This window comes from Malaya genurostris, chromosome 2, assembly GCF_030247185.1.
Source record: "Malaya genurostris strain Urasoe2022 chromosome 2, Malgen_1.1, whole genome shotgun sequence".
Lineage (NCBI taxonomy): Eukaryota > Metazoa > Arthropoda > Insecta > Diptera > Culicidae > Malaya > Malaya genurostris.
Window position 1 is genome coordinate 70489435 of NC_080571.1, and position 21791 is coordinate 70511225.

General features: G+C 36.9%; 2 protein-coding genes across 3 annotated transcripts in view; one reads left to right on the plus strand and one right to left on the minus strand.

Moving 5' to 3' along the window:
• Nucleotides 1–10571, minus strand: part of LOC131427891 (ubiquitin-conjugating enzyme E2 G1) — a 34780-nt gene extending 24209 nt beyond the window's left edge. The window contains exon 1 of the mRNA XM_058591459.1: nt 10170–10571. Within this exon, the coding sequence (XP_058447442.1) occupies nt 10170–10215 (46 nt within the window). The 5' untranslated portion in view covers nt 10216–10571. The remainder of the gene's footprint in view (nt 1–10169) is intronic.
• A 4880-nt stretch (nt 10572–15451) lies between these two features.
• LOC131432639 (uncharacterized) overlaps nt 15452–21791 on the plus strand; it is a 115815-nt gene continuing 109475 nt past the window's right edge. The window contains exons 1-2 of one of the 2 annotated variants that reach the window (XM_058599041.1): nt 15452–15568; nt 15628–15764. In XM_058599041.1, the coding sequence (XP_058455024.1) occupies nt 15668–15764 (97 nt within the window). In that variant the 5' untranslated portion in view covers nt 15452–15568; nt 15628–15667. Of the gene's footprint in view, nt 15569–15626; nt 15765–21791 lie in introns of those variants that run through there. The other variant, XM_058599042.1, reaches the window with a different exon arrangement.

Consider the following 21791-nt stretch of genomic DNA (forward strand, 5'->3'; position numbering starts at 1 on the left):
AATGAGGCTGTTGGATTGAATTCTTTCATTGAGAATGCGTGACAGCTTTAAGCTCTGGACGCTATACCCGTCCCCAATGGAACATTTTTATTTCTTTGGCTTCGACGAAGCGCCAAGCTAGCGCCGTCGTTGAAATTCGTTCTCGATCATTTCGCTTTGTCCAACAGGTGCGCTGAAAGAGAATACAATATGCAAAACACTCGCATAAATATCATACTCTAAGAGGATTCAATCATTTCAATTTTTCACGCTCATTGTACTCATTGTACGCTCTGTACTCATTTCAGTGCGAATAATAGCGATGGAATAAGAGCAACAGGAATTGGCTTTTAGTGTAGTATTCGTGTATCGACCTAAAGGTTATGCCATGTAAATTGTTGAGAAAATAAGTGAAATGTGAAATCAACCCAAAGTGGCGCGCAGAAATTCTTTGACGTGGACCAGAAATCGCGAAAGGCGAAGTGCAATCTATGTGGCAAGGAATATGCGTATACTGGCGGCAAAACAAATTTATGCACAGCAAAAAAAAATTGTAACAATCTTTTCAAATGCAATAATTTTCAGTTTTTAGAATATATTACAAATAAATCATAAATAAATCTGTAATCTGATTTAACGAACACGAACGCAAAAATCTATACAATACAGATAAATCTGTATGAATGGCATCTTTGGTTTTGGTTTTGATTGCTGTCGCCATTGCTTATATATGGGATGAATAAAGGACCAACGATAGGATGAATACAAAACCTTTGAGATGAAATTAGGAGCACAGTAGTGAACATATCAGAAGTGTTTTAGCTGATTTTTTATTCACTATTTTAATTTCCAAATAATGTGAATCTATTCCCAATGTGGAGCAAGGCGAATTGAGCGGAAATAAGAAAAAATCGTAGTGATTTTGATGACTAAATCAGGTTTTTAAGGTAACGTCCTTACAAATGAGATGTAATAGGGAGCCCTTACCCTACGTTGTTTCGATGTCATAACATGTGATTTATCTGCAATATTTCTTGAAAACAGAAAATTATTGCATTTGATGTTCAGTACGTCTAATTTTTTTCACATCGATTAATGATTACATAGATATTGAATTTTTTTTTGCTGTATGGAAACATCATAAAATAACACCACAGTCAACAATTTTATTTTGAAATGATTGCTGCGCAAGTATCAATTGATACTTACAGGTATCGATACTTATTGCCTTTTGATACCTTGTACTTTATTGCCTTTTGATACCTTGTATCGATACCCAAAACTTCGATATCCCGATCCCCTAGGTATCGATACTGTACCTTCCGAGTACCATCACTACAACATAGATTCTGACCACTATCTGGTCGTTGTTTGTATGCGCTCAAAACTATCGACGGTGCACAACACTCGTCGCGCACTAACGCCAAGGCTCAATAATCTCGAGCTACTACGTAGCGTTCGTACTGCCGAGGAATAGTTTGACGGCGAATACCAGCAGTTGTTCGAAAAGAAGAATATAGTAAGGGCGAGGATGTTACAACACCGCACAAGAGCGAACGAGGAACGATACAAACAGGCGCGGAACGGACAGTCACACGCAGAGAACGAACCAAACAGAAATCAAGCAGGGTGCACGCACAGCCGACGACAGATTCCCAGGACCTGATCTGTTGGAAACAACTGAGGAGATTCTGACGCGTTCAAGTCCCTTCGAATCTCGGAAAGGACTACGGCCAGGTGATGGACTCACTTGTCTCTTGTTCAATATTGTTTTGCAAGGTGTGATTCGAAGAGCGAGGATCGACACGAGTGGTACACGATGCTCCGAAAGTCCGTACTGCATTTTGGTTTTGCTGACGACGACCGCATCGGTATTCGCCGACAAAGGATTTTGCCAATGGACGCAATCTGCTCAAGAATGTACATTGTAGGCGGTATTGAGAAGTGTTATGCCAAGATAGTTTTTCCTCCTCCTATCGAGGGCAATCATCGCCAAACTTAAAAAAAACGTGTGAAGGCTTCTAATGTTTTTATTAATTTTATTGAAACAATTTTCCGATTTCCGGTAAAATCCAACATTTTTGCAAGTGTTTCGTGTAGTTATTCTCAAACTTAATAAAAGTCCAGCAGAAACATCCAAATTATTCATATTTTTCGTTATGAGCATTCATCGTACTACTCTTGATAACAACTAAAAAAACTGAGATGCTTTCTGATTGATTTAAAACTGCTTTTAAACCCTTAAAAATCGTTGCACGAGACATGATGTGTCGGCCCAATAAATTGTACCAATACTTTAACTAAACTTCTCGCTCAAACGCAAAATTCGGTATTGCCTCCTTTTTCGGTTATTGAATAAAAAAATCATGATGCATACAATTGTTACTCATATTTGGGGAGTAATATTTTCCCGGTTTTGCATTAAAATGCCCGGTTTTTTTTTTCTTGGTGAAACCACATTACCGACTTTTTTTGGTTTTCCAGATTCTACCGGTCACTTGCCGATCTGCGTAAGGAGTGTATCGAAAATAAGCTATCCACATACATTTGTGATGGTTTTTTATGCACAGATCACAGCATGCTGTGTGTTTGGCTGTCAGCTTTCGTTTGTTTACTTGTTTGTGCGGTTGACATTCTGCGTTTTCGCGTATTGTAAAGGAAGTGAGAATTAAGGTTCTGGACACATGGCTTAGAGAGAAGAGTATTACTATGCGAAAATTGGCGAAGCGGTTTGAAATTCATCACGCCAGTGTGAATACCATCATTAATAAGTTAGGGGAACACCACTATTCTTTGGATGAGCTACCAGGAAGAGGCAGAAAACTCAATTGTTATAACCCGAAACTGGACCAGAAAATGGTATCTCTAATCATGAAGAACAAATCAATGTCAATACGTGATTTGGCCAAAAAAGCAGGAACGAGTGTCGGAATGATCCAGCGTATCAAGAGGCGAAATCACCTGAAGACCTACAAGAAGCAGAAAATCTCAAAACAAAGTGTAGAACAGAAGAAGCGAGCAGCAACAAGAGCCCGGAAATTTTATTCGCGTCTTTTGCAGGGTCCGGATGCATGCGTTTTGATGGAGGATGAGACTTATGTAAAAGAGGACTCAAAAACCCTTCCAGGTCCACAATACTTTTCTGTCGTCGTTGGGGAGGATGTGAGCGATGCGGACAGATCGATTTAAGTGGAGAAATTCGATCGAAAGGTACTGGTATGGCAAGCAATATGTTCCTGTGGTTTGAAGTCAACCATTTTTTACACTACCTGAACTATAAATGCAGAAATCTATCGATCTGAAAGTCTCCAGAAGAGATTGCTGCCTTTATATAAGAAGTATAGTGCACCTCCACTGTTTTGGTCGGATTTAGCGTCGGCTCACTATGCCAAAACCACTCTCAATTGGCATGCGGAAAAGGGTATAAAATTCGTTGAGAAAAATATCAATCCACCAAATTGCCCTCAGCTTCGACCCATTGAACGCTACTGGGCAATCGTGAAGAGGGTCTTCAAGAAGACTGGTAAGGCAGCTGGGAACATGCAGGAGTTTACAAAAAATCCGGCACAAGCGTCCAAAAAATGCGATGCAACACTTGTCCGGAACTTGATGAAGACCGTTCGATCAAAAGTTCGAAAATTCTTGAAGGAATAACTTAAATTTCATCCGGTTTCCATTATGCTCAAGTTTAACCTCGTACAATAAAGTTCGAATAAAATACCGTTTTTTATCAAAATTTAAAAGAAAAATTTGTGGATAGCTTATTTTCGATACACTCCTTATCCAAAAGCTTCTATGGAATTGTTGGTCAAGAAAAGCTTCTATTGGATTATACTTTAAGTTCAAAGCCCAAACTGCGATCACTTCTAGTTCCGGAAATATAAAGGTATAAGTGACGTAAACGACGAAACTCATTACTGCTTAACCTTTCCCGGATATGCAAGAACCGGTTTCTACCATTTTAGGCTCGTTAGATGCTTATATTGAGTTGTGGATCAAGTTCGAATATCAAATGGTTGTCTCTTCTAGTTACGGGGATATAATCGTACAAGCGACGTAACCGACAAATCATTTTTGTCGTGAATACGACTTACTTTCATATGGGGCGCCTTTTTTAAAATTTACCCTCTGAGAGAGTGATAAGTTTTTGATCGTGAATATCTTCTGTTGTATCTAACGTATCAACCTAATTTTTACTACACGCCATTTTCAATTGTATGACATAATCAGAAATAATTCAAAATTAGTTTTCTTAAATGTTTGCTATCAACGAGTATCAAAGATGCCGCGATAGATTTGCAGTAATAATTTTGAAAGCTCGTAGCTCGTATTCTGTAAAAGGATTTATAAAACTGCTACTAGATTCGAAACAACATCGAAGTGTTTCAATAGTACACCATTGAAAAACTTGTCTGATTTGACCCATATCAGCACCAACCAATCAGAACGCGTTCTAAGAAAGAGAACAAGACACACAGAAGAGCAAACCTGAAGACCTCACGCTGTTAGAATAAAGCGAGCAGTAGAATTGTGACGAAGAGCTGTCGCAGCAGGATACACAGAAAATCCACACCAAAAGCCTGCTAATTCAGCTGAAATGAAGCGAGCAGAAGAATGGTGTAAGGCAGGGGTTCCCACCTCTTTCTGCAGGGGTCGACAAGGTCTAGAAATCGTTGGATATAAGTTGTTATTTGAAATATTCATGCTAAAAAAGTTTTGTTTATTTGATCATCCGCAGAAATTGGTAAGTATTTTACATCAATATTGAAAAAGCAAGAAATTGAATTTTCAAAGGAATTAGTTAATGGGGGTCTGAGACCTAAGTTAATTTTAGTGAAGGGGTCCATGACCCAAAACAGTTTGGGAACCCCTGCACTAGACAAACGATTTAATTCTTAAATTGCCCGAAGTTTCGAACGTTTTTGATGGCCTTATTTCAAGGCAAACTGTAAATTTCTTTTCATTATTGATGAAACGTTTTCTCGTTCTGGAGTGAATGACGCCGCGAATCCATCATCGGGAGTCATTTTATAAGACCTTACAATCGAGAACCATCAAAAAAATCGAAAACAAAAATACAGTGGAATTATAAAAGTTAACAATACAGTGAAAAAATTCACAATCAAAACTTAAAGAACAAAATTTACGACAGCTCTAAAACTCGATAACACTTGCCTATATGGATCAAATCGGTCTGTACCAAACGGAATAGAGGAAAAAAAGGTGTGCATTCTTCCTTAGAACGCGTTCTGATTGGCTGATGCTGACATAGGTCAAATCAGACAGGCTTTGTAATAGTGTACTATTGAAAAACTTCAATGTTGTGGCAATAAATGTTTAAATATAAAAAAATTTGAATTTATTGGCAGTTAGATTATATAAATCCTTCTATAGATAACTGAGCTATGAATTTTTCAAAATTTTGACATGAAAATTCTTCTTCTTTGATAATTTGGAATTACAGGGTTGTTACGAAAAATATCAAAATCAAAACGCGCGAAGTTGGATACTGAAACGCGCGATATTCGAGCGAAGCGTTAGACAACTAGTTTTATGCAGGTGATTCTTTCCGAAGAACTTGAAAATTCACTTGAATATCATTTAAAAATCTACATAAGTTTGTCATATAAACACAATAAAGAAGTCCGCCTACAACACGTCACTTCGAGAAACCACATGAAAACGATTTCATTTTTATTCTCCATCTTTTTCGATGTCATTAGTAAATTAATACTCTCTGATGTATGAAAAATATTACAGTAAAAATAAAAATACTTACAATTGTGATTTTGAAAGATAAAACAGATTTCAGCGAAGACATTTTTTTGATTCAACATCTTCTTGCTCGGCAAGCTTTTCCTTCTTGGTATAAAAGAATTTTAAGGTAGACCAAATCAGGATGATCTGCTTCATTCTTTTAAATTTCAATCTCAATTATAATAGCGATTTCTCCTGTTGTCAGACTTTACTCTGAATGTCTTTTTTTTCTTCCTCATCTTGTATTCTTTTATTTGGATTAGGGAATAGCCCACTGTCAAACTTGTTCTCCAGCAGGCATAAAACCTCCTCATCTTTTGCATCAATAGATTAAAATCATCCAAATGATACATTTCCTTAAATCTAGTGCTTCTATAGTAACTAAATCGAGTGAGACAGTAACATAAGAAACGATTTCTTGATAACATTACGTGATAAATGAAAGTCGAAAGAATTGAAACATTTGTTAAATATACGGCAACATAGGAAATCCGTAGGAAAAACTAGGATCGAGATTACGACGTCGAATGTCATATTGTAACAATTGCAATTGCTATGAGCTCTCTAAAATTTAACTTGGATTCCAGAAAAGCACCCAGGTCCTTAAAAAACGATGCGTGTACGATATACAGACTTTCTGCTACTAAAAGAGATGACGGAGCATTTAGTGGCATATTGAAATATTGATTTCATACACTCGAAAAAATTCGATCGTTGAGATACAATAAAATTATGAACAGTCCAAGGTGACTTCCTTGAGGAACTCCAGAGGTAACAGCAAATGGTGAGGTTGTACAGGCTCCTATTTTCACTATCATTTCTTTACCAGTTAGATATGAACGAAGCCAATTCAAAAATGATCCGTTGGCATGGAGCCTTGCTGAGTCTCAGATATGTAGTCAGTGTTATAAAATAACTATAATTTCAAATGATACAGCGCACAAAGCGCGGTAGTTAAATACTATACCCTTGTTCACATAGGATTTTCCATATTTCAAGAAAAATTCCAGAACGCAAAGAACAATTGAAAATGTTGGATAGTGGAACCAACAAACAATCCCAGAACTTCTTCGATTCTTTTCTTGTCATACTTCGTTTCGTAATCCTATTGTGCAAATTTTACTTTGAGAAGGCGAATTTCATCATACACAAAATTTGTGACCATGTTATTGAAAAATAACATTCCATTTATCATGTTCTTTGCATTATTGAATATGTTTTCACTGAGACGATATCTTCCATCAGACATCAATATCCTTGAGTGCGAAAATCTTCTCTCGATTTCCGCATTGGAATGAGAAAACGCAATCACATATATCGAAAAGTTTTTGTAATTCCTGGTAACAGCTCTGTTGAAATAGCAATTTGTATCACTCGAGATCGAAGAGCATAAAATCACAAGAACTGAAGAAAACATTAGCTAGAACCGCCTTCTAGTAAATTTTAGTTTTATCAAGGTGAAAAATTCATCACTTCGGCCAGCTTCTTTCATAAAATTCACAAGCTTCAAAAATTTACAAAGAAATGTTTTTATTCAAACAAAAGATTCACAAATGTTAAATGAAATTTTTTGAAATTCGCGCGACATCCGCACCATAGCATCCAAATCTTAGCAGAAACCGCGCTAAATCCGCAAAAATCGACCATAATAACCATGAAATTATATAACTGGAAAAGTTTTCATCAATTGATGATCGTATTTCCGATGGCATGCGGCTAAAATTTTGTTAATACGTTGATCAGTGCAGGAAAACTTCATTCAATTCAATTGAAACCGAATGTGAAACACACTGACGATCTCTCTCCTGCAGTAAACTTCACACTCTGGCACACACAACGTTCGCTGACGTACCGAGCGGGCAGCAATCAGTTCTTCAATCGATTCTCTTCAAATCAAAGTTCAGTTTAACCACTGTAATTTGATCTCTTGGAATAACAAAATATCACAAAAATAACAATAGTGTGAGAGCGGCTTTCAAATGAGGTTCATGTAAACATTCGTATTGGTTTAAGGTAATAGATAAAAGACAAACCAGATAGCTGAAATATCAACTACAGAATACACTTAAATCAATAGTTTCCTCCTTCAGTTTTCCTTTTTAATGCTTTAATTCATTTATAATTCTATTCATTCGAACTTGCTCACTACCAACAGTGAAGACAATGAAGCAGCTAGACTTCTTGGCAAACAAGCTTCAATTGACTAGACACGATTATTCAACTGACGATGGAGTCTGGGAGCTTCATTTGAAAATGGCAGCAAAAGTCATATGAATTAGTATCGATATGCTGAGGGTCAGTGACCATAAATTTAATTTTCATCTGATATCATTCGATTGAAAACGAAATTGTACCGCACTGCGTTAGATACAACAAAAGATATTCACGATCACAAACTTATCAAAAACTAAATTTTGAAAAGGCGTAGTTTGTGCATCAACTAGTATAACCTACAGAACGAAACAGTCCTCAGATCGGTTAGGCCATCTCTGACAAAACGAAGCTCCAAACATAGGATAACCCCTCAATAACCATACCTGAATCGGCCAGTATAAGCCGAATACAACGTTTTCTATCGGCACGTTAGTAAAAAGATACTTCAGTGCAAAATAAAGTGTTTCGCAAGTAGCATTAACTTTACGTCTGCTTAGCGCTTCAAGTTGAACTGTTAAAGTTGGCACTAAGCAGTTCAATTTGAACTGCTCTGCACTGACGAGTCTAAGGCGAAACGTGAAGAAAACCGTTATGTGCTCTAACCACAAACATAGGATCACCCCTAAATGATGAAATTAGTTTGTTTGGTCGTCTACTGGCAATGACTACAGATTGGAGTAGTTTAGAGGCAATTTAGGTTTTTTGCTTCGCCGCTTTAAGCGATGGTATGAATTTTTCAACTGTAATTCTGGAACCGGGAGTCGGGTCTATATGAAATTTTCAATTTTCTATGAGACATTACATTAAAGAATCGGTACGGTGACATTTTATAAAGTTAGTCACTAATGGAATCATTAGGAAATGATCAAAAATGCACATTCACACATTATGAAATCGGAACTAAAAATTTGCATTGACACAAACAGAATCTTGGTTCTACTAAAACAATAATAGAAAATTAATACGGTGCTGTTTAGATTCATAACTATTTGAGTTAAAATTCGATAATTTGCCGATACAAACAGTAAGATATGATATTTGTCGCTCCTTCCAGGATGTCGTGCACCTTTGACCCCCACATTCGTGTTACCGTGTATTTTGACAGATAAAATTGGAACCATCATTCCCGCACACGAACACCTCTAGTAATAAATCACAACGTAAGGTTCGCCCATGAAAGCAGGCAAAATATTCTAACTCAATAAAAGTTTACACTGAAACACCGACGATGATAGAAATTTGGGAAAAAAATCATTCTATGGATGGTTCAAGGGCAATTGCTTTATCGCAAGATTCGATCAAACTGTTGTCGATTTTTTTTTGGAAAATTCAGAAGAAAGTTGAGCCATGGTTCCATAAAATTTACAGCAAAGTGCCGAACACAACACCATGAATTGAGTATTGTTATGAATAGTTCCTCCCCGGTGAATCACCGTTTGGGTAAATCCATAAACAACCTTTGTTCTGGACAGAATAATTATTGTCATTTTTTTCGATATATGACACGAACCATTTGACGTATGACACAGTCATCATCTTTTAATCAGACTTTAGTGCCGACATAATTGTTTCACTTCAAACACTAATTCGATGATCGTAAGTACTGCGACTATGTTTACACTAGAAACAAAGATAATTTTTCATAGCAAATTTTACCAATTATCTTTAAGCTCTAGACATATCAGCAATCACACCCAAAACAATATTCCACTAGCCTAACAACTCAAAGGTTAATATTTACACTTTCCTCTTCGGTTTTTAAACCTGTTCGGTTGATTCGAGGTATACCACCTTTCTCGACCCAAAAAAAATCAAATCCCTGGACAAACTTCAAAACAGACTACCGGATAGGTCATGGGAAGAGAAGAAATTCGTCAGGTATCGATTTTCGTTACGCCTTCACCTCGATCTTTATTCTCCTTTCTCGGCCCTTCTGGAATGAATTCTGTGATTCATAGAAACCAATGTAGGGAAAACTGAGAAGATAATTGACCCCTTCTTTGTGTGTGCACCAGCTGCTGAGAAAGCGATGTTATGCGGAATCGTCTATCGAACCGATCCGCATCCCGTAATCCAACAACCAGCCCAAACTGTCAAGACGGTGCTATTTTTAGTCACCCAGAAGAAACTGCCAGAAGAAAAAGGTCATTATGCGCAAGAAAAATAATGCGAGAAAAAAAACGCCAGACAGCAAATTCTTTTTGCCCCGACCCCCACCAGTTCCGTCTTATTTTCGTAGTCTGTTATCGGTGTGAATCACATTAATCAATTATTCTTACCTGCTAGCTGTTTTTTCAGTAACAACGAGGACTGAGGCTCTGACATTTAAAAGCTTAACGTTTTTGGTCGACTTGATCCTGAAAGAAATAACACCGGACAAAAATGTCGAATGGACCTTCCCTTTCGCTTGCACTGCAGATGGAATTTATGCGCTATGCCACTGTTTTCTGGAGCTTGAAACTATGCTAATGTATACGATCAACCGATCAACCAATACTTATTCCGCACAATTCTTCGGTACCGATAAACGTTCACTAGCAGTTAAATGTTCTGCTTTTGAAATGATTCTCGCAAAAACCATTGATGGCTGCCTGCGAAGAGCCAAACGAAACAGAACGAACGAACGACGATGCTGATGCTGATGAACTGCGAATCTACTGTGGAGTGTCTGTCTGTTTGACGAACAGTGCTGTTGGCTACACTGCACATACCGGCTTCCGGTCTGGGTCACCGGCTCGAATTTTAACATTTTGACTGTCAAATGTTTCGTTCAAAATTTTGTATGCACTCTCATTTGAAATACTTGAAAGTTGGATGATAATATTGTGGTTTTCAGATTAACAAATGCTGAGTTGCATCTGAGCTGAGTAGGGTAACAGAGGTATTTTGGCCACTTCATATATTTTGGCCCACCTAACAAACTATATGGATTCAATCGATCTTAGGTAACCCATGTTGCACCAGTTCGAAGCTAATCACATTAAATTACCTATTGCGGAAGGATTTTTCAAAGATATTAAAACATTTGGTGGATATTTTTACAAAGTGGGCCAAAATAAAATCGATCCTAAAGCGGGCCAAAATACCTCTGTTACCCTAGTTGGAGCAGATACCACGAATTTTTAGCATTTTCTTTTCGTTTGCAGTTTGGAAATAGTCATTTAGAAAATCAAAATCAATAAAAACATACTACTCGGCATTATTCCCAAAATAACCTAGCGTTTTTGGAAACGCGTTTATACATTGATTATAGAATTTCATTTGACTCAAAATACGGCCCAATATTTGACTTTTTAAAAATTATCAACATTGGCTTTGCAAAGTAAATAATTAGGCTGAGGCAGACCCTGTCAGCTTGGAGCGATCTCAATTTTCAGTTCAGCAACGCCATCACACGGCGTCTCATTCAACATGTCATGTCAATTGTATGGGTGCGCAGTGCTGCTATTTTGGCGCGTACGAATTTGACATTTCTCTCCCCTTACTTCTATGTACCTGATTCGATGCGGACTCGCCTGAGGGCGCCATGCTCGCAAAAAAGGATGTTGCCAAAGATTTGTTCGGGAAATGTGAGAGCTGGATATCTTGTTAATATGATATCTTTGGCTGAGGTCTTCTTCACGCGCATTTTTTTAAGTTTCTCTAAGTAACAATTCGAATGCTTTTAGGTTTCAAATATAATTTATAAAACTATTCGCAACACTGTTGTGTGATCGCTAATGGTCACTTAAACGAGGCGAAACGTGGTAACTAAGTTGTGGTCTAGAACCATACAACTGTGATGGATATTTATTCTAAAATGACAGGCTTCTGTATAATTTAAAACTGTCAAACATAAAACTCGAGCTTGATGCTCTCAACAAGAAGATTTAAATGTGTTCTTTATTTTTCTGTAAATGTATTGGTGTTGTGGCTATTCACTTTGATGTTTCAAATCAAAAGCAAACGATCAAAATAAATTATTTCAAAAACGATATGCATTTTTGGCGCTTGAGTGTTTCAAATGAAACTGTTTTATTGAGTGTAAAACATTCACAGCTTATTGACAATTTCTGAAACGGTATTCGACGCTCTAACATTTCGTCTGTCAGGTTTCGTCACACAAACTCGCGCAAAAATGGGTTCTATTCGTGTTTCAAATATTCATTCATTTGAAATAAATTCATCGATCAGTTTTCAATCGATTTCAAATTTGTGCTCGAAAATATAACTATATAACCATATGAAATAATACAGCTTTGCTAACTTCAACTGACTAGGTACGATTATTTAACTGACTTGAATTCTGGGAGCTTCATTTGAAAATAGCAGCAAAAGTTAAATGATACGCTGACGGTCAGCGGCCATAAATTTCATTTTCATCTTATGTTATTCGATCGAAAATGAAATTTTACCGCACTGCATCCAACTATGGAATCTTTAAGAAAAACGAAGACATGCACATATTTAAGAAAAATATTTAAAAAATGACGACTTGTTTCTCAAAATTTTTTTACGAAAAATTAACAAAATGTTGTTCGACTGATGTTGTGTATTACGTAAAATATTTGAATTTATTTTGTTTTTGAACTATATTTCTAAAACAAATTCGTTTTCTTCTTGTCCGTTAAACCCCATTTCTCCTTAACGCAGTTCTATCAAATACAAATTATAATACGACACATTTTCAAGGACACATTTTGCATCGTGCGGTACACTGTCATGATACACTGTCAGAGTGACAATGTACTTTAACGAATTTTCTATAAAACTAGTAACGCTGAAGGGTACGAACAAGTTCACCATTGTTACTGTTTATTATAGTGAAAAATAAATAAACAAACAGTTTTTATCTGATAATCAAGATCACAAGCGAAATGTAAGTTAAACAATATATTAATAGATTTAGCAGATCGTATATTCCATTGTATTGATATTTGTAGATTCATGGGTGTTTGCGTTCATTTTCCATCTTTTGTGCTTGGTCGGCGAAATTTAAACTGATTGTTGCAGTTTAATACAGCAACGATAAGCATAAACAAACAAGTTTGCTTTGCACCGTAGCAACTAGCATAAAGCGTTGCCAGAAACGATCTCCTTCCACATTTTCAAACTATCGCCATGAAAGTCAGATATTGGCTAGGCTTACTTGTTCATGCTGTGAACCAAACATTGGCGGTTCGTTTGTATGGGACTTAGGGGTATTATTATTTGTATTTGGTTATATACCAACTCTTAGTTCTGCTTTATAAACCGTATGAAAAATACTTCACTTGTCTGGCATATGATCTTATAATTGTGCTCAGTTGGCTTTCGTGGACTTTAAAGTTTTATTGCTAGATTTTATTTGATTCGAACAATATTTTTTTAACAACCGAAATTTGTTAGGAACAACCATATTCTTGTTTCAAAAAGCAATTTTACTTGAATCTGCGATGTGTCGGTTTGAAACAATCAACGTGAACATTTCATAAGGGCATATAAACGAATGAGAGATTCTCTTTGTTTACTTTCTCTTCTGTTAATAACTCCTAAATTGTCACGTTTATTTACAAAATTTGCATGTCGAATGAGAGAAAATATCTCCAGCTTTGTAACAGTATCAGATATGTAACGAACAATTGCATAATAACGCATATATAGTCGAAAGAGAAAGTAAACAAAGAGAATCTGTCAATTGTTTCTAGGCCCTTTTGAAATGTTCACGTCGCAATTATTATTTCGGTTTGAAGGGTAACAAATCGTTGTGTTGTTTTAAGTCCGGGATTTTTCTGTGTGTATAATTCCCAAATCTTAAGTATTTTTAATATATTCATGTTATGTAGAGGTAATTCTCGGTCCATTTTTCAAAAGGGCGTATAAGCAAGTGACAGTTTCTCTTTAATCGCTATCTCTTTCGATTATTGTGATGTGATTTAAAAGATTTTCTTTTTCGTTTGCTTCCAACCGTGCTCATTTCTTGGATACTTCTGATTCTACTGTGTTTTTCGACACATCCATGAGAGAAGAAATTCGTGGAATTCCGGATCACGTGCGCCCTCAAGTGGCCCCTGATATCTTTCATAATAAATTTAGAACAGTCAACTGTGAAAAGGTGTTTTACACTGACGGATCAAACATCAACGAGTCCACAGACTTCGGCATCTTCAATCAAAACATCACCGCTTCTTACAAACTCAGTGTCTGGCTTCAATTTACGTCGCAGAATTAGCTGCTATTCAGTACACCCACGAGATCATTGAAACCTTGCCCAAAGACCATTACTTCATTGTCACGGACAGTCTAAGCTCAATAGAAGCCCTCCGGGCAATGAAGCCAGGAAAGTATCCCCCATATTTCCTGGGGAAAATACGGGAACACTTGCGAACTTTATCTGAACGGTCTTATTTAATATCGTTAGTCTGGGTCCCTTCGCATTGTTCCATTCCGAGCAATGAAAAGGCTGACTCACTGGCTAAAGTGGGCGTATTAGAAGGTGATATTTATGAAAAACCAATCTGCTTCAATGAATTTTTCAGTATTTCTCGTCGAAGAGCACTTGAAAGTTGGCAAACTTCATGGAGTAATGACGAACTGGGACGATGGCTACACTCCATTATCCCTAGGGTATCGACGAAACCTTGGTTCAGGAGGATGAACGTGAGTCGCGATTTCATTCGTGTTATGTCTCGGCTCATGTCTAATCACTACACATTCAACGCACATCTTCGGCGTATTGGGGTCATGGAGAGCGGTCTCTGCACCTGTGGCAACGGTTATCAGGACATCGAGCATGTCGTATGGTCATGTGTGGAGTACTGTGACGCCAGGTCTGTTTTCAAGGACTCCCTCAGGGCCCGAGGTAGACCACCTGATGTTCCGGTTCGAGATGTGTTGGCGAGTCGGGATATTTCATATATGTTGCTCATATATAAATTCCTTAAACACGTTAATATAAAAGTGTAATCTATTGTATCTTGCTCTGAAAGATACCCCTGCTCCTCGACTGATGCTAAGAATAAACTTCACCCACAGGTTCGACACTAACATCCGTCCGAATGTCCAAATCCCTCGTCTGTCCACCATCTTCATTGGAACTAACAAGATCTTTCTGCTGTCACTAAATTTTCTGCTTACCCCTCCCACGTTTTTCACCATCTCGATGTCAACTAATTAGATCTTCGTCGTTCTTAGTCATTTTGTTCCCATATCCCTCTTTTACTCTGTTCTCCGTAATATTTACTTCTCTATATTTTTTTTCTTCATTTTCTTCCGTAACATCATCATCATTGCCCACGGACGGCCGCTGTAGTCTATGAAGGAAATACGGGCCGCCCACCTGGTATTTGTGGCCTGGGGTTGTTCCCCGCGTTTGTTCTTGCTTATACGCCCTTTTGAAAAATTAACCGAGAATTAAGAACTGTGACAAATTCAAACATCTTCAGGTTATATTTTAGTGATTATGAACAGTTGTAAACTGAATTTCCAGGAACTAAACTTTTTTATTAGGTTATCAAAGAGAAACTCACTGTCACTTGCTTATACACTTATACGCCATTCAAAAATTACCCAGAAATGAGTGTCTGGTTCTTAGCGTGCACTACATTATTTGACGAAAGATTGTGGTTGCAAAAAACATGTTTGTTTGGGTTGAATCACGCATCCGACGTAAATATCAATTAAATTTTGTCTGAGAACAGTTAGTTAACAGATTTTTTTGGTAGTTATGTTCATGGATATCCTAGATACAAGTTTCATCAATATTATTTTCCATTATAGCCGCCCAATTGGATCAACTGGTGAAAAGGTTGACTTGTAAATGTCTCCGGATTTATTCAATTTCTATGATTCTATCGATTCATTATTGGCGCGTATCAGCTGTTCGTTGAGGGATTCAAATTCTGAAACTAAAGAAAGTGAGTAGTGTTGAACTTTAAATTTTTTTATTGATTGTAACGCAGGCAGTAAAATATTTCATTACGTTGAAATGCAAAACATAGAATAGGTACCACATTGCCATCTGGAAATTTATACTATTTCTGTTTAATTCTGAAAACGATATTAAAAAATCTGAGTTTTAAAAATATCGTGCTTTCTTAACATAAACGAACAAACTGATATCGACCTCACAAGTCCAGGAGCTCAATATGAACTGCTGAAACATTGATGAGTCGAAGACGAAACGTAAGAGTATACTAATCGCAGTTTAAATGCAATAAATTTGTTCATTGGAACGGTTGTTGAGATACACTGATGTCTTTTGATGCAGTTTTCGAAGGAAAGATTGTTTGTAAACATATTCAAAATAATGCGGTGTTTTTTAATGTGTTCGGAATTCCGAAATAATGCTGTTGTATTTGTAAAAATATCCGAGTGACTAAAATATCCGGTATAAAAAAAAATAGTCTAAAAAGACTGGCCATAAAATTCGAAAAACTAAGGTCGTTGATAAGGTTTAACTGTAGTTATTCCAAATGAAATACACAATTACTTTTATCTGGCTAAAATAATCTAATAGAATCAGATTCGAAGGTTGGTTTTAAGGGAAAATATCGAAAAATAATGCATATTAATATTTTAATTTAACTTTTTCTCTAATTATTAAATAACTGTTTTATTCTACTGGTATTATAATGTCTTTCTCATATCCCTCGCATTATCATATATAAAATTGACATTCACCAGAATACTTCTTTTAACTCAAACAAAACAACCAAAATTTTTGTTTGGTCATCAACAAGCATTATCTACAAACTGAATCAGCAGTCAGAACAAGTTGGCCCAGGTGATGCGTTCGTTTATCCAACAAATTCTCAAAATTCAAGTTCCATATTGATAGTATTGAACACTATTTTCGGCATTCTGAAGCCGCTATAGCCCAAGCCAGCTCGAATGACCAACAACTAGAAAATTTCGTGGGTTTCGCGATATTCGCGGAATTCGAGCGGTTTCTGTTCAGATTTTTATGAGATGGCGCGGATTTCGCGCTAATTTCAAGAAACAAATTTTTGAATCTTGTGAATTTTATGAAACCCCAAAAAATTGAAGATGGGCGAACGTTTCAGCAACTGATCGAGCTCGCCGAATTGGTGAATTTTCACATTGATAAATCCAAAGTTCTCGAGGAAATCACCTTGGACCGTTTATATTTTTATTGTATCTCAACGATCTAAAGTTTTCGATCAAGTGTATGAAACGGCCGCTCGCCGCGGTAACTTAAAATATTTTATATAATCAAATCTGCGGCTGACTCAGAGTTCCTACAAGAACAGTTAGATAATTTAACTGATTGGTGTAACATCAACAAAATGATTTTAAATGCCTCTGAAGGCTCCGTCATCTCTTTTAGTCGCAAAAAGTCTGTAATCAAGTTCGACTAAAATATTTCACACAAACGAACGCGCATCGTCTTTTAAGGACCTGGGTGTTCTAGATTCCAAGTTAAATTTTAAGGAGCATATGGAGCTTACTATCTCCAAAGCCACGAGGCTATTGGGATTTATTTTCCGCGTTACTAAAGATTCCCTATGTTAGAAATAGCTATGAATATAATGAGCCCATTGCTAGCATGTGCAGCATATTTAAGGAATGTTTCGGTTCTTTCGACTTTCATGTACCACGTAATGTTATCAAGAAATCGTTCCTCATGTTATTGTCTTATGAGATTTAGTTACTATAGAAGCACTAGATTTAAGGAAATGTATCATTTGAATTATTGTAATCTGTTGATGCAAAAGATGAGAAGGTTTTATGCCTGCTGGAAGTCTACCTTAAAGTTCTTTTTGCCGCGAAGGAAAAATTCACCGAGGAAGAAGATCTTGAAGCAACAAAATTGTCTTTGCTGAAGTTTGTTTAACATATTTCAAAATCACAAAATTGCTAACAATTTTATTTTTACTGTTACATTTTCTATACATCAGAGAGTATATATTAACTAAGGACATCGAAAAATATGGAGAATTAAAACGAAATCTTTTTCATTAGGTTTCTCTAAGTGACGTGTTGTATGCGGACTTATTTATTGTGTTTATATGACAAACTTATGCAGATTTTTAGATCATATTCAAGTGGATTTCCAATTGCATAAAATAATGTCGTTTATATGCAAAATGAAAATAAGAGGCCCTAGTTGAGAGCCCTGAGGTACGCCAGATGTTACATTAATTGGTTCCGAGTTTATGTTTTGGACGCGAACTACATGTACACGATTCGTTGAGTATGATTTGAGCCATTCCAGAAGCCTATGTTCTATGCCATACTTTTGTAGTTTGTATAGAAGTAGTGGCGTGTCATTATGGTCGAAAGCTTTACTAAAGTGGGTATAAAGAGTGTCTACGTGGTTGCCAGCGTGCATTGCATCAGACCCTGTCAGCTTAGAGCGAAATCGATCTTCAGTTCAGCACCGCCATCGCACGGCATCACATTCAACATATCATGTCAATTGTATGGGTGCGCAGTGCTGCTGTTTTGGAGCGCACGAATTTGACATTTCTCTCCTTTACTTCTATGTACGAAATTCGATGCCGACTCGCCTGAGGGCGCCATGTTAGCAAAAAAGGATGTTGCCAATGATTTGTTCGAGAAATGTGAGAGCTGGATATCTTGTTAATATAATGTCTTTGATTGCATTCAGAGTGAATGTCACAAATTCTAGAAGATTTGTTATAGCTGAGCGACCTTTAAAAAAGTCATGCTGTTTGTTTGTTAGTACATTTTTCAGTTGGTGAAAACGTTTTTCGATTACAATTTTTTCAAATAGTTTTGGAATGCAAGAGATAATTGTAATTCCACGGTAGTTCCGAATGTTAGATTTTGCACCAGATTTAAATATTGGTACAAGCAAAGAAGATAAAAGTTGTAGTGTTAGTGTAAGTTCTTCAGCAAGATTTTTTAAGAATATTGGTGGAATACCGTCAGATCTAGACCCTTCTGAGGCGTCTACGTTTTTCAATGCTGTCGAAATGTCTGATACAGAGATGAAGTTGGAAAATGCAGCAGTCCATTTTGCGCAGGAAAATGTGAATCAAGATTTCCGATTGTGAATCAGAAAACCGCAAAGTCTTGGCATTACATTCCTTTTGTGGAATTTGGCCTTTCTGTTTCAACAGACTTCGCAGCCGATTCTTAGTGTACAGAATCATTGCATGGCTAGTACTAAGGATCCTACTGACACTAAGAATCCTTCCAGCTCGGGGCTCGAACATACGACAACTGGCTTGTAAGACCAGCGTCCTATGCATTGAACCGCCAACCCGGGACGAGATCAGAAAACCGAGCACCGTGAATTAAAGGGTAACAAAACTAAAATGACGATTACTTTTTAAATTGTTTAAATTACACAGAGTAGCAGCCGACCTTATTCATACGCGCTGTTTTTATTGCGAGACAAATTTGTTCTCATTCTCAGAAGACAACCATGCCTAGGCAAAAAACATTAGCTGCTCTCAAAAACTCGTTCGCGCATTTAAGTACCGCTGCAGAAATGGATGTACAACGCTTCGTTCGTTCTCAGCGCAAGATCGGAATTCGAGTGCTCCATTCGCATGAGAACAGGCGTGGCAACTTGTGCTCTCCGACAAGTCCCCGATCACAATATTATATTCATACAATTTTGTAATAATATTAAACCCTAAATTTTTGGCAGTTGTGTTTTCTGAGACTTGTTTAATTACTTTCCTTGGCGTACGGCACAATTCTTAATAATTAGGTTCTCAAAAGCGGGGATAAATATCTGTAACTATTGAATCATTCTAAAGTTTTTTTTATCTACTTTTTGAAAATCCTGATTCGATTTTGCTCAACACCACATGAATATTTATTTAAAATTGTTTGCGTGGTACATAAAAGTCATTCAAATATGATCTATAATTAAATATAGTAATCACGTTAGTATTTTTAATTATATTAAATTACTTTTTAAACCTGAAAATATCATTTTTACGTTTCGTCTTTGACTCATCAGTGCAAAACAGTTCAAATTGAACAGCTTAGTGCTAAACTCGGCAGTTCAATTTGAAACGCTAAACAGACGTAAAGTTTCTGCTACTTACAGAACACTTTTTGTTTAGCAACGGAGTGCAATGTCTTTTCTGACGTACCAAACGAAAACGTGTTTTCTACTATTTCTGGACGATGCAGGTTTGGTCATTTAGAGGTTAGCCAAATTTTTTGCTAGGACACATAACCGTAGCACTAAGCAGTTCAATTTGAAGTGCTCTCCACTGATGAGTCAAAGACGAAACGTAAAAATAATAAAAACGGTTATGTACTCTAGCACAAAATTTGGCTAACCCCTAAATGACTGAAAATATCGATAATTGAAGTAGTTTTTCACACTTTTATGAATTTTGATTGCGAAAAATATTTTAATAGGCATATATTATCGAACTTAATTCGTCAAGACAAAAATATCTGGATTCTGTACAATTAGATTAAAATGAAAGATTCGTCATCAATATCCAGTACACAAAAAAACCTTTAATTTTTTTTTATAAAAGATATTTTTATTCAGGCCTATTTTCGTACAAGCTTTACGTGGCCGATTGACCTGAGTTTTTAGCTAAAATTCGTTGTCACCCTTTTTCTACGGGGAGAGGAGCTTCCATTTCCCTCCTGCGAGGATTGAGGGGCAGTTTGTTCGTGGTTCGTCTTGTCATCCATTGCCGTGGTATTGTTGTTGATTTCGTTGCTAGTTGCTGTAGATGCGCCTTGTTGTACATTGTTTGCAGTTGCTGATTGGTTGGATGGTAAGCTGTTAACTGCAGCTGGTGTACTTTGTTCTATAGGGGATACGTTGGATGGTTTCGTTGAAGGGGATACTTCACTGTTGTTGGTGACTGTCACAGGTGTACTGAGTTTGCTTGAGGTTGGTGTGAAGGAAGCACCGTTGTCCTTTGGTGTGGTTGTCTCCTTGTCCAGTTTATCACATGGCTTACCGTAGTGAACAGTTTTTCGGCAATATTGACATGTGGCCATCTGCTTGTCATAGGTAACAATTGATTTGCACGGGATTTTTGTATCCTGACCGAAAGTTACATAAGAAGGTACAGGCCTCTTCAAGCGCATGCGTAACAAACGTATGCCATTTAGAATACCGGGGAAAAAGTTCTTCCACTTTTCTTTTTCGATAGAGAGAATCTCTCCGTATTGGGACATAGTTTTGCGAATATATGAATCGGTGACGCTTGAGGGAAGATCATGCAGACGCACTTCTATAGCACTATCTTCCATATATACTGGAATGTTGTACTTAATGTTCTCGTGCTCCACATAGTGCACATTGTTATTGTATTTTGCGAATTAAATTGCATCCAACTCTTTATAAAACTGGATGTAAATAACATTATTTGTCTTATTGCATTGAAGTAAATGCACACGTTTAATGTCAAGATGCATTTGCTCCTTAAGACAATCTTCAAGTTCTTGTATCGAAGGTTGATTTTTTCACTGTCTGAAGTCAACAATAATTGTATTCTTTCGTATTTGGGGTAGCTTTTGTTCGTTTGGTTCACTTCGTCCCGAACGTAAGCGGTTTTGTTTTATCGACTGACTTGAATGAGATGTGAAAGCGAACTGAAAAAAACCTTTTAGGTCTCAAACAACATGTAGGTTGAATAGTGGACTGCAAGCGCATACGTTAAATTAACACAGTAAACCAGTGTTGGTGATTGCCGAAAATTTGATAAAAGCTGCTATATTGCTATCTATATTGTATACAACATTTTCAATCCGGTAGAAAAGTCTACAAAAACTCGAGTCTCTCAATGCATGAACCGTGAGAGAATTTTGCTACATTTCTTCGCTCCACTTCATACTCTGAGTATTTCACGCCCTTAAAAAAAATTTGCAGTCTGATAATGATCGTTGCTGTGTGGAATTTCCCAGGAGAGAATCGCAAGTTGACAATTATCGCAGAAAATCGAGTCGATGATTCAACTTGAAGA